General features: G+C 42.5%; 1 protein-coding gene across 1 annotated transcript in view; it reads left to right on the top strand.

The window, feature by feature from the left end:
- LOC126230343 (dehydrogenase/reductase SDR family member 11-like) overlaps positions 1 to 12,746 on the top strand; it is a 65,604-nt gene that overhangs the window by 7,677 nt on the left and 45,181 nt on the right. Inside the window, exon 3 of the mRNA XM_049942401.1 lies at positions 8,298 to 8,445. Within this exon, the coding sequence (XP_049798358.1) occupies positions 8,298 to 8,445 (148 nt within the window). The remainder of the gene's footprint in view (positions 1 to 8,297; positions 8,446 to 12,746) is intronic.

Below are 12,746 nucleotides of genomic sequence, written 5' to 3'. Positions count from 1 at the left end.
TTGTATATTGTCGGACCTTCATTAAAACACAATAGAGCACTGTGTGGAATGCATTCTGGAAATTTAAAATAGTTGAATTTGCCTGTTGCCTTTCATGAATGGTTTGCAGGTTTTCATACAAGAAAAGGACAAGTTGAATTTTTCACGAGCGGTGCATTCTCAATCTGTGCTGATTTCCGGACAGAAACTTTTCTGTCCAAAGGAGATTTATTATTTTGCTCGATAGCGTTACGGATCCATTCATTTACTCTTCTTACAAGCACGACTCACCTGCGCTTTTTTTACATTCAGTTGAGACTTCGCTGTGGGTGGGAGATTATGCGAGCTAGGTAACAGACCAGTGTCAAAGAGTACTCCCCGTAACACCGAATACCGCATTCCGTACGGACCCGGCGACTGATTTGTTTTCAGCTTTTTCAGAAGCTTATCTATACCAGAGATGACTATGACTATGTTTCCTGAACTGGGGTTTGTGTGACGGTCAACCGATGATGTCTGTACTATATTCCGCCGTGAATGATTTTTTAAACGCAAAATTAAAATTACTGTTTCCAGTACTGTCTTCTGTTGTCACACCAGACTGGACTGTTCGATGAGTGACTGGATAGAAGCCTTCGACTCAGTTGCTGATTTTATGCACGGCCAGGAATTTCTCCAGGCCTCGTCAAGATCTGCTAAGGTATGGAAGTGGAATTTGTGTGCTTCTTGCTTCTTCTTACAGATGCAACAATTTCTACTAACTTTTGCCTGTCGTCAGTTCCGTTTCTGTTTTGAATGTAGTGCAACATTCCGAATTTTCTTATTAAACCACGGTGGGTGTTGGCAGTCCTTAACCCACTTAATACGTGGCTAGTTGGGTTGTGGTGACAGACGGATCTGTAGCGCGCCCCAAGGTCTTGGTTAAGGTTGTAAGGTGAGAGATGTGCTGTCTAGTGAACAGCGGGCGCCAACAATAAATAACTTTTAAGTGTGATGCAGCGTGTTGCATAATTGATGTTTCAGATGATTTTGTTTCTAAGTCTCAGTTGTAGATGTCGTTCATGTATTTTGTTGACAAAGTGTCTTTTCGTTCTTGTCGATGTGGCTTAGATCGTGTTGTTACAACGACGATCTTATTAAAATGGCGAAATTTTCAGTAGCAAGAAATAACGAACGAACGTCGACATTAACACGAACACGAAAAATATTTTAAAATACTAAAACTGAAAATTGTAAGCTTGACGTTAATCGGTGGCCTCTTTTGTTAACTGTTTCTTGTCGTTTCCTAGTAGTGCAATGTAATGCATGAAAAACACAATGTTGTGTATGTTCTACAGGATTAATTTATTTAGTTGGCCGGTGTAGAAGGCCATCATTAGACTTTAAAACACTATCATCATCTAACGAGTTACAATATTTGTAAATAATATTCGAAAAGATGTTACTCATCTAGACTGAGGCAAAAACACATAATAAATATCATCTTTGACAGTGCGGTAGCAACGCAATTAAAAAGGTAAAAATTTTAACAGTGAACAGATACAAAATGAGCAAACAAGGAAAAGCATTAACAATAAACTCACGAACACTGCCTATGTAACAATTTATATCAATCAAATGAAACTTCATCGTTCCAAAACAATTTTTTCAAGTCTGAAACATCTATTGTGTGTGTATGGAGACAGACATAACGGACGAAAATTTGTACCAAGGCCGGGATTCAAACGCGAGTGTCCTGCTAGTTAGGCAGACGTGCTAACCACTACACCGCCCGGGCGGAGTGGCTTTGCACAACTGCAGGGCCTACCCCAGCAAGCCTCCATCCTCAACCAACCTCCCATTCACTTCTCAGCCCACTTGGCACAGCCTCTAAACTCGAACAGTGGAGAGACGCACGTACAAACTTCCATTCGTCGCTTCAGACTGCGTATATACAATTTACATCAAATTAACAACCCCAATAAAATTGGTATTTGTCAAGACTAACAAAAAGTAGCTTGAGGAGGTATTACATACGAAAAGTGAGACAGAAACAGAGTAAAAGATAAATTAGACAAATATACTAACAGAATTTATGAAGTACTAACATGATTACAATAAAATAAAAGTAAATACAGGAAACTGGAAGAATGTTAATGAACTAGGCAGCGTTAGATGGAATGGAAAGCTGAAAGGATTAAGAGAAGTTTAGAGGAGGAGAAGTATCGAGCGGTCTTTTATCATTTGATATTAAATTATAATTGTGGGCCAGATGTATGTTGATTTCCAGGGCTTCCAATACACTGAGTTTCTGGTCTTAGTCTGCTAAGTGAAATGGGACAATAATTGGTAGCTGGGGTCTTCTCAGTACATGTTCAGCGAATGTGGGGTAATCATTCTGCGACCACCTGTTGATTTCATGTTCTGCCAGCAAAATTGCTATCCCTCTGCCTGATTGGCCAATATAAAACTGATCATAATAAGGACAAGTAATTTTTTATATCCCACTTTACCTGTCCTAGCTATGGTATTGTACACTGTTCCTGCAATCAATGCAAAGAGCAGCAGAGCAAGCATAGAAGAGGAGTTGAATTTTCGGTTCTTGATTCCGATGAAAGTTTCGATCTGTCAGCACAGGATTGTAGCTACTGACTGTGACAAGAAATTTGTGCCTCAGCCTAGATGAGTAACTTCCTTTCCAGTTTTACGACATTGCTCTGCGTGTGTTGTTAAGAAGAACGGATGCAATGTGCTTTCGCACATGCATGCATGCCAGGCATTGTGGCGACTACAGCCGTTATGAAATACATAAAATTTATTCACATTTGCGAATACGAAGAACCATCAGCTTAAGTGAATGACGACAGTGAGAATTTGTGCCCACCCGAGATTCAAACCTGGACTTCCAGCTTTATATGAGCATTCACGTTTACTGCTTTCGCTATCCGTGAACAACTCATGGCCTCGCCTAAACTTCCATATGTCGTCTTTCCTGCAACACAACCTGTACTCGTACACACATTATGTAATTCCCGTACAGGGAAGGAAAGTTTAATTGAAAGTCACTGTCCAGCGTTGGCAGATAAATTCGATAGTGCAGTCCCTGTCGTGATAAGAAGGACGATACACTGTCCTTTCAGACACGCATGCATGCACTTCTGAACCTCATGGATAGGAAATAGCAGCCGTCCATATCCCCTCCCTCCCCCCACCCCCAAGCAGTTTCAGCGTTCAATTTCAGGGCAGCTAACGACTTTTGCAGTGTCTTCCTGACGTCCAGAAAGAATTTTAGTCTGCAACAGAATGCGTGATGATCTGAAACGCCCTTTGTACCAGACTCGGACTCGAACCTAGAACCTTTCCCCTAACTGGTAAATACTCTACTCACTGAAATATCCAGTCGCAGGTCGCGACTCACGACCCACCTACAAATTTATGGTTCTATCACAGTTTCTACACTTCATAGATCGGCATACCTTATAGGTTCAGAACTCCTGGAAAAAAGGATATTATACACAATTGATTTTCCCACAGCCTGATTCATTGATCTTGGAATCAATTTAACACTTCAGGAGAGTATTTGCTTGAACATTCCGTCATATAATAACCGTGTGCTGCACACTGGAGTGGACTTGTAACTAGGGAGGGAACAAATGTGTCAACATTCAACGTAAAATTTGGAGTGTTCATAGAAAAGACCCACGTGAAACACCAGAAGGAAGTATACTGCGCGTGAACAGGTGATGTTACTGGTTACAGCAGTAATACGGCAGCCTTGGTTCTGGTTCACTTTCGATACCAAATTGATATGCAACTTAATTAAATTGTGGCAGTTGATTGATTTATGACATTAACATATTATACTGCTAAGAGATTTTTCATGTAACGCCACCCCCTCCACCTCGCCTTAACATATTGTTCTTTAAATTGATTTATGACATCCTTGGGGTTCATTTATGATCCCCTGAGGATACTCTGCCCTCCTGAGAAAAACCCCTCAACATCATCCTCATCTGCCTCTTCCTCCACCCGTCTACGAATTCTCTTCGCCCATAGAAACTCACATTTCATGTCAAATTAATTGACTAATTAAATTTATTAACTGGTTAAATCCATGCCATCTGGGGAATGTTCTAGCCACACCTCCCTCACTCTCCCTCCCTTCCCCATACTAGAAATTAGTAGGAAAGAACTCAGTTGATTAGCTAATTGGCGAGATATCGATTGCTCCATATCAAATATTCTTTAAAAAATTTCTACTGGACAAGGCAATGTGTGGAATATTGTTTATTCAATATTTGTGGTTGACGATGCAGTATGGAAATTTTAAATTATTGTGGTGCTTCTTTATTCCAATCATGCAAGGAATGCTGTCATCGAACACTCACCACACGTAATTACTCTGTCACAGATCGCCCTAAACATATCTGGCGAAACTAAACTGTTGATCATGTCGCTGACTGCCAGACTGACCACACTGCACAGCGCCCGCCACTGGCCAGGGACTGCCCCAGCTACGAGATCGCGATAATGCTCCACAGACAAAGGGTCAGGTAGTGGCATCCGTCCCAGATTGATACCAGGCTCACTTCCTGTCCTTCTCTCTCTCTCAAGAGAATACTTCCTGTTTGTGTGTACCAACGTATGCAAATACACACACCAAGATATCCTCCCCACACTTCCTCCCTTCCAAACGCACCTGTCCCCCTCAACACTCACGCAGATGAAACTCTGTTAGTGGCTATGTACCTTTGTTCTCACACTTCCGCTGCTATGGAAGCCTGTAGCAGATGGAACAAAGACATTAATACATTCAGGAAGAAGTAGGCAGAGTGTGTTGTGTACCCCACTGTTCCCTTGTTTGATATGAACGAAGTACTGGATACCTGATAAACCCGCAACTGTGGATGTCTTGGAAATACTCCCTCACTCCATAGTATCGATTGAATAATTATTTAAATCGATACTCTTCGTGGCTCTTCCCTTCATTCGATCCCTGCGAAACCCTACATTTGAGCGGGATAATGCACGACCGCATGTTGCAGGTTCTGTACGGGCCTCTCTGGATACTGAAAATGTTCGACTGCTGCCCAGGCCAGCACATTCTCCAGATCTCTCACCAATTGAAAACGTCTGGTCAAAGGTGGTCGAGCAACTGGCTCGTCACAATACGCCAGTCACTACTCTTGATGAACTGTGATATAGTGTTGTAGCTGCAGAGGCAGCTGTACCTGTACACGCCATCCAAGTTCTGTTTGACTCAATGTCCAGGCGTATCACGGCCGTTATTACGGCCAGAGGTGGTTGTTCTGGGTACTGATTTCTCAGGATCTACGCATCCAAATTGCGTGAAAATGTAATGACATGCCAGTTCTAGTATAATATATTTGTCCAATGAATACCCGTTTATCATCTGCATTTCTTCTTGGTGTAGCAATTTTAATGGCCAGTAGTATATTCAGCAATTACGTCGAGAGCCCGTGCATGATGTGAAAACAAGAGTGACCTGTGCAATTACTACAACTTGAATTACTGAGTCGATCATTTCCTCCAAACCGAAACATCTTAATCGGTAAAGTTTACGTGATCAGTATACTGTAACCTTTGTCGAGAACTCTCTACTATTGAGAAGACCTACGGCTGTATCATGCAAAACAGTGCGAGAGCATGGAGAGCAATTGAGTCAGAGACAGTAGTAAGAGATACGGTATTTGTTCCTTAGCAAGAGTGTAACAAAATTTAATTTGCACCGATTTCAAAATGTAGTCTTACTATTTAACCAAAACAGGGCATCGTTGTCTTTTTATTACCTACACAGAGATCTATAGTAAGTCTGAACATCAGCCACAACTCGTCTATGATTTTGGAATTTGGAGTAAGGGCTCTATTGCGTCTTTTAGGTAGAACTGTCTATCAGTTCCAATATTTGCGAATGATCCCCTTGATTTGTTTATAAATGTTTTCTCTTGGTGACCAACATCGCTAACCATGTTCGCCAATCACTGTCTCTTTGTCGGCGGATTCAAGATCTTCTACTTTTCTTGTTGTCAGCAGGGCTAAAGTGTTTCTCTCACGTGATTGTTTTGAAACTCGTTTTTCGGAGCAGTTATCTGATGACGGATTTAATATTACTTTACAAGATTGTTTGTTCTTACTGTCGATAATGTAAGTGAAAATTTCATGGTTTGTACTAGCTACATGAAAGTAGCCCCTTTCTGCTAATGTATAGTTGAGCTACATCCGTGTAATTCAATTTATGCTATGTTGAATGGCTTTACGACATGCGCTTCTAATTCTGACATCATGTACAAGCATGCAGTTATCAGGCTAACTGGACCACCGTTAATTACTTTCGTCTGTGTGTACTAGCAGTTACGTTTTATTTGAATTTCGCCTAACCTAATAATTTTGCTCGCCCAACCACGAGAAGAGTTTCTGCCCCAACTTTGCGATGCATATTCCCTTTACTGGTGAACGGCGTGTCTAGTGTTATGTGATAGTTATTTGAAGCTCTCGCTCCGGCAGATGACAACTAACACTTCAAGAACCTCACGTCCCCTATTTGATATTACATCGGCTTCAGTTACTGGGTTTTCAGATTACGAATTTTTATCTGGAGATCTTGGGGAATTTCGAGTCACACTCAACAAAATGTGTTCAAATGGCTCTGAGCACTATGGGACTTAACATCTATGGTCATCAGTCCCCCAGAACTTAGAACCACTTAAACCTAACCAACCTAAGGACATCACACAACACCCAGTCATCACGAGGCAGAGAAAATCCCTGACCCCGCCGGGAATCGAACCCGGGAACGCGGGCGTGGGAAGCGAGAATGCTACCGCACGACCACGAGCTGCGGACAAAAATGTGTTTCACATGCCCTCTCTTCCCGCTTGGCCGCTTCTGGTCTTTGGTGGACACTGGGGTAACTGTACGAGTCTCCGTAGCTCGTGGATTCTTCAGGTAAGCCCTGCACCGAACTGACGAAGTTTCTGCTTTGGACAGTCCACTTGGCTCCAGTTCATAGCAACATGCTCGGGCTGTACATAGTCTTGTACTGTACGTTCGTGGTATACATATAGCCAATATGAACATACCTGAACTGGGGTAATTTGATGTCAAGCAATAGATATTCCAGTTCGCGTTCGTTATTCAGTACAAGATAATGAAGTCAGCAAAGCGGCGATATATACAAGCGACTTGAGACTCAACCATGTCCAAATGATACTGCTTTTGGAAAGACTGGCAAATAGTTGTTCACAGGTGGCTCGATGACATGAGGCACCCTTGCAGAAGCTGTGTACTTCGCAAAGATAAATATGAGCCGCTTCTGTCTGGGACCCACAGAAAAATCCGGGCTAACACCTATGTTACCTCCTTTCTGACAGATCATACAATATGAAACAAGTCGGCGGACTCTTGATATGTACCGATTCCATGAATACTTTCTTGCCCGTTGCGAGGGCTGCTTGGAGAAAAAACTGCTAATTATATAGTGCAGGTCGTCCTACGATGACTTGCCACATCGCAAGAACTCCATAAATCCAAGTTTCGTTGAATAACGCGCTGCTCAGATTGCCCGACAGGAGCAACAATTGTTACACACTTTAATATTCCTTCTTCACCATGACAATTATCAACTACATTTAGCTGAGGCAACGGCAGAATGGTCAACATTATGTTACGACGTCAGCTTCAAAGAAACTGGGTACCGAACTATCTAACAGCGCAAATCACATCAGCCCTACTTCCCGACAATTCTAGTCTAATGCGGAAGATTTTCACAACAGGTTAATAGCAGGCCATGGGGCTTCCAATAGAACGGCACACCTGACGTCGACGGTATCCTATCTGAATTGTGGTTACTGACAGTTGAAGAGGTGGTTTTTTAGATTTTGGTGCACTAAGTAAATTACAACAACGAGCCGAACACCAACTAAAGTCCTAAAAATTGTTTATTTCTCATACTGATTTGCTATAAGTTCTTAGAGGAATTCTGAAAATGTAAGTTTTTGGTTGTTACCTGCTTGGTGCTTCAAGTCGATTAGTTAGTGGCAAAAGCTTAACACTGAATGACTATGTTAAGTTTCTTTACATACATGATCAAGTTAAGTGAGGCTACCTGTGTTCACGAATTCCGAGGTTCTGGGGAAACAAGAATATTATCATCCTTAGTGGCAACAGCTTCTTTTTTCATGTAATTACGGCACTCACTTGTGTAGAATTCAAGTTTGTTAAATGGCAAACTTGATCTATCTCCTAATGATTTTTTTTCTTCTGTCCCGTGCAGATTCGACAAATCTGTCGTTTATTTCTTGCAGGCTCGAGAACTGAAGGACGCTCCCGGTACGTTCTATCCATTGCAATGTGACGTCAGCTGCGAGGAGAATGTTCTACGCGCCTTCAAATGGATCAAAGAGAATTTAGGAGGGGTCGATGTTCTTATCAACAGCGCAGGCATTTGCAGAGAAAACCTTCCAACAAGTAAGTGAGCCACAGTTCGTCTCCATTCAAGTAAGAACCTTGAGTCGTCATGATGCTGCAAAGGATCTGGAAAGAGATTTATAGTTTATACGAACAGGTGGTAAATTACGCACAGAGCCGGTGCTGAAAAGGCTTCTTGTACGCTTACTGTTTCTCTCTGACCACGGCTGGATGTCTTGTTTATCTCGTGTCATATGTTTGAGACCCAGAGCAAGGATCAGGTGGGCCAACTTCGTGAGTCATTTATCATTCCCTTCAAAAAACATTTTTATTTAATAGTCATTCTATCATAAGCCAACTAACAGTTACCAAGAATCTTGCTAAATTAATACAGATAACTGAGGTTTTTAAAGTAATATCGCAATGCATAATGACATTTGCACTATACTTAAAATTACAAGTGGTAGTATAAGAACATGTCAACGGTGCAACACAGAGATGGCCCGATTACAAAGGCTCGTGGAGTGGCCGCGCGGTTTGAGGCGTCATGTCACGGATTGCGCGGCCCCTCCCGCCGGAGATCGAGTCCTCCCTTGGGCATGGGTGAGTGTGTTGTTCTTAGCGTAAGTTAGTTTAAGTAGAGTTTAAGTCTAGAGGCCGATGACCTAAGCAGTTTGGTTCCTTAGAGATTCACACACACCGATTACAAATAATTGATGAAATAAACGGGCGGCAGGGCTGAGTCCGCGCATCTATTAGCACAACTGTGGGCTAACCCCACAACAGGACTTGAATTTAAGTTGAACAAACGACAAGTAAAGGACGATAAAATGCGTATATTTCCAGTGCATCAGTAAGCTCCAAACCTGCTCCGAGGCAAACAATGGACACAAGTACATATAATGTTAGTGTCTAAAGTCTATTAGCCACCTCACGCTAGGTGGTACACAATCATATTAAATTTTCCTTTTACTAACAATAATGGGGAGCGTAAGGCAAACGACAACACTTTGGTGTCATAAGACATTGTTATTCTCGTCCCATATAGACAAGAAAAGGACAAGCTGGCCAAACGCAATCGTCGTGTAAAAACCGTGCAAACTGTAATACTTGACTGATTGGCTACAACGCTGTTACACAGAAATCAAGTACTTAATAAGCTACTGGGCCCCTAAAACAAAATAAACTACCGGGCCCCTACTAAAATGGTAATGACAATTAAACCCATAATATCTTTAAAGAAATCAAAAACCTCTGCTCAGTTTGCCCAAAGGCTTTCATCACATTCCCACAAGAATCTTGCAATAACAGAAACACTGACAAAATTACTTTCTCAAAATGACCAAAGCCATGATACCAAAAGAATGACAATAAACTGCTCAGCTTGAGGTTGAAATGGGAGATCCGCAGAAGCGTGTGTGACCTGCCAACACCTAGACCTCGTGCGATGACGGGAAAGCCGCCGAAGCAGAAGGAAGACGCGTCCCTGCATCGGACCAGAAGAACAGCAACGCGTCAACCGCTGCCGATACATAGCTGTCAACATATACCAAAGGACAAACAGCAGACAAGTTTGACAGAAATTAACATACACAGTAGTATTTAAGCTGAGATTTAAAATTATTTCCAAGGAAACCAACTATTAAAACTTCAGTATAGGAGCACCCCGTTCATAAACATTGGAAGTTAACCTTCCTACAAATAACAAGGAACAATGTAAAAAGTCATTTAAAAGAATAATTACATAATAATTGAAACAAGACAAAAAAGTCAAACTTATACCTTTACTGGGGCGTCTTGGTGACTGAATGACACAGTAATTCGCTACGCAATAAATGGCAGATGGTCGGCCATAAGGTCTACAACAAACAAAAATCACACTCAGTGGTATCAAATAATCAATGATAACAGTGACTTCAGGTAGCAGATTACCATTGCACAATACAAGCTTGGCGCTTAAAGAAACCTCCAGGCTGGCACACACAGGCCAAATGGGTGTCACTGAAAGGCATAAAAGAACTGGATTCGTGGCCAGCTAGCATCGTAGGACAATTAACAGTCTTTAAGTACAGTAGTTACTGAATAGTCTTCGTACATGATTTCACGTTAATGCGAAGGAGGCCAATAGCTTCAGGACTCCAAGTAGGGACTGGATAATACTGCCCTCCTGCTCGTAGCTGCTAACAAGAGGTTCAGTACATCTCGGCGTATTTAGCCCACCACAATTAACTGATGCATTTCGTAACGAGAGCCGCTCTTTGCCCCCTCAGCTCACCGGCACCAACGGTAAACGCTACATGAAAAGGCGGGACCTACGAACCAATGGTGAACGGTTTCAACTCTCTGCATTCGTCAGTACGCCAGCTACTCAGACACACCTGTCCAGATGCGACTTCCATACACCACTCCTTACTTCACAGCTCCAGAGGTAACACTCAACCAAGCAAAGATGATACGACGAGGGCCAGAATCGATGGAACGCGCGCAGAAATGGCGCCAGTACGATCGCACTAGCGCACCTTCACAGAAGCAACCACTACTCATTTTTGTTGTACAAATTGCGTGTAGCATAAGAAGTAAAACTGTCACACAATATTGACACAATTTTCGATAAAGCATTGTTCAGTTCACTAAGTTTGATACGCCCAGTCAATGAAAGAGGAAAAGAGGCAGCAGGTACAACAAAGAAAAGAATCATACGCTACTCTGGGAAAATGCTGAAAGCAAACCAGCCGTCTACGACGTTCCAAGATGGCAGATGAGGCAGTTCCATGATGAAATAGCAAAGAGAGTGTGTGGCGGTAAGCCCTATCATGAGCCCAGCTATAGACTACGTAGCCAAAGAAAACTAATAGTATTAGGCGTTCACAGGCGGGTAGATAAGGCAATGCCATGTTGAAACGGCAAACACACTGCGAGATAAACCAGTTGTTGAGACTAGCGATAGGACACGTAGCTGTTGTTCACAGCTCACGGAATTTGAACGAAAAATAAACAGGAGGAATCTCTTAGCACGCACACACACACACACACACACACACACACACACACACACACACACACACACGAGGGAGGCCTAATTTCGTCCTATATACGTATACGCAGGAACTACCTCGAACTGGGACACAGGCTGACAATTACAGTAACTGTGGTGCTGCGGTATGAGGGAGATATCAGCGTATTACAGTATTCGAATCTGTGGAATTAGCTTCAGATAACGCCCATCTGCTACTCTGTATCGTTCTGATCTGTAGTAATATCCGTACAACGACAGTTACAATCTTTCCATTATACAGCTGATGGTTGCCCATAATCGCAACTGCGAATACATTTCATGTCACTGAAGGCTGTCGTCCGTTGATGAACAGCGGCAGTAGCGGCGCAACATTGGGCTGACCTGTCTGGGGTTTGAATGAGTCTCCAAGGCGTGTGCTGTACAGGCCTAGACAGTTATCCTGGTAGACGACACAGATTAATATAGCGTTACTATAGCTATAATAAACTGCCATTCGGTTTTATTATCTCTGATCTCAGATAGCTATTGCTTTCCTCGAAGCCTTCCCAACAATTGGTAAAATCTTATTATTTTATACACACTGATGAGCCAAAACATAATGATCAATTACTTAAAAGTCTGTTGGTCCACATTTGGAAAGCAAATGAGCGGCGACTCTGCATGCAATGGATTCTAGAAGCTCGTGATAAGTTTTCAGATGTTTTCCCCGGTCAAATATTATTTTTAAGCGTACGTGAGGAAAACTGTTATGGTTACTTTGTGATTGGAAATCTTCGTAAGTGAAGAAAAATCCTTTTTATTAATAATTTGTGGAAAAATTCGTTTCATGCTCTAGGGGTAGCGTCTTTGATTCATAATCAAAACGTCTTCGGTCCCGGGTTCGATCCCCGAAACTGCCTACATTTTGATAAATAATCAGCATTGGCGGCCGAAGACTTCCGGCATAAGAAGTCAGCCTCATTCTGCCAACGGCCTTGTCAAAGAGTGCGAAGGAGCGGATAGAGGTTCAGGGCACTTTCTTGTCCTAGGGGTGGGAAATTGCCCCTAAAGGCGGAAGAATCAGCAATGATCAACGACATGAGGATCCAGAAGGCAATGGAAACCACTGCATTAAAGACACGTAACGTGTATCCACAGGACATGTGGCCTGTAATTCAAGAAGTGTCATGATGATCTCTCCATTGGCAAAAGATTCCGGAATAGTCCCCCATTCGGATCTCCGGGAGGGGACTGTCAAGGGGGAGGTTACCATGAGGAAAAGATTGAATAATCAACGAAAGGATAACGTTCTACGAGTCGGGGCGTGGAATGTCAGAAGCTTGAACGTGGTAGGGAAACTAGAAAA

The sequence above is a fragment of the Schistocerca nitens genome, unplaced genomic scaffold (genome assembly GCF_023898315.1).
Source record: "Schistocerca nitens isolate TAMUIC-IGC-003100 unplaced genomic scaffold, iqSchNite1.1 HiC_scaffold_380, whole genome shotgun sequence".
In the NCBI taxonomy this organism is placed as follows: domain Eukaryota; kingdom Metazoa; phylum Arthropoda; class Insecta; order Orthoptera; family Acrididae; genus Schistocerca; species Schistocerca nitens.
Note: the sequence above shows the minus strand (reverse complement) of the source record. Positions and strands in the feature narration are given on the sequence as shown.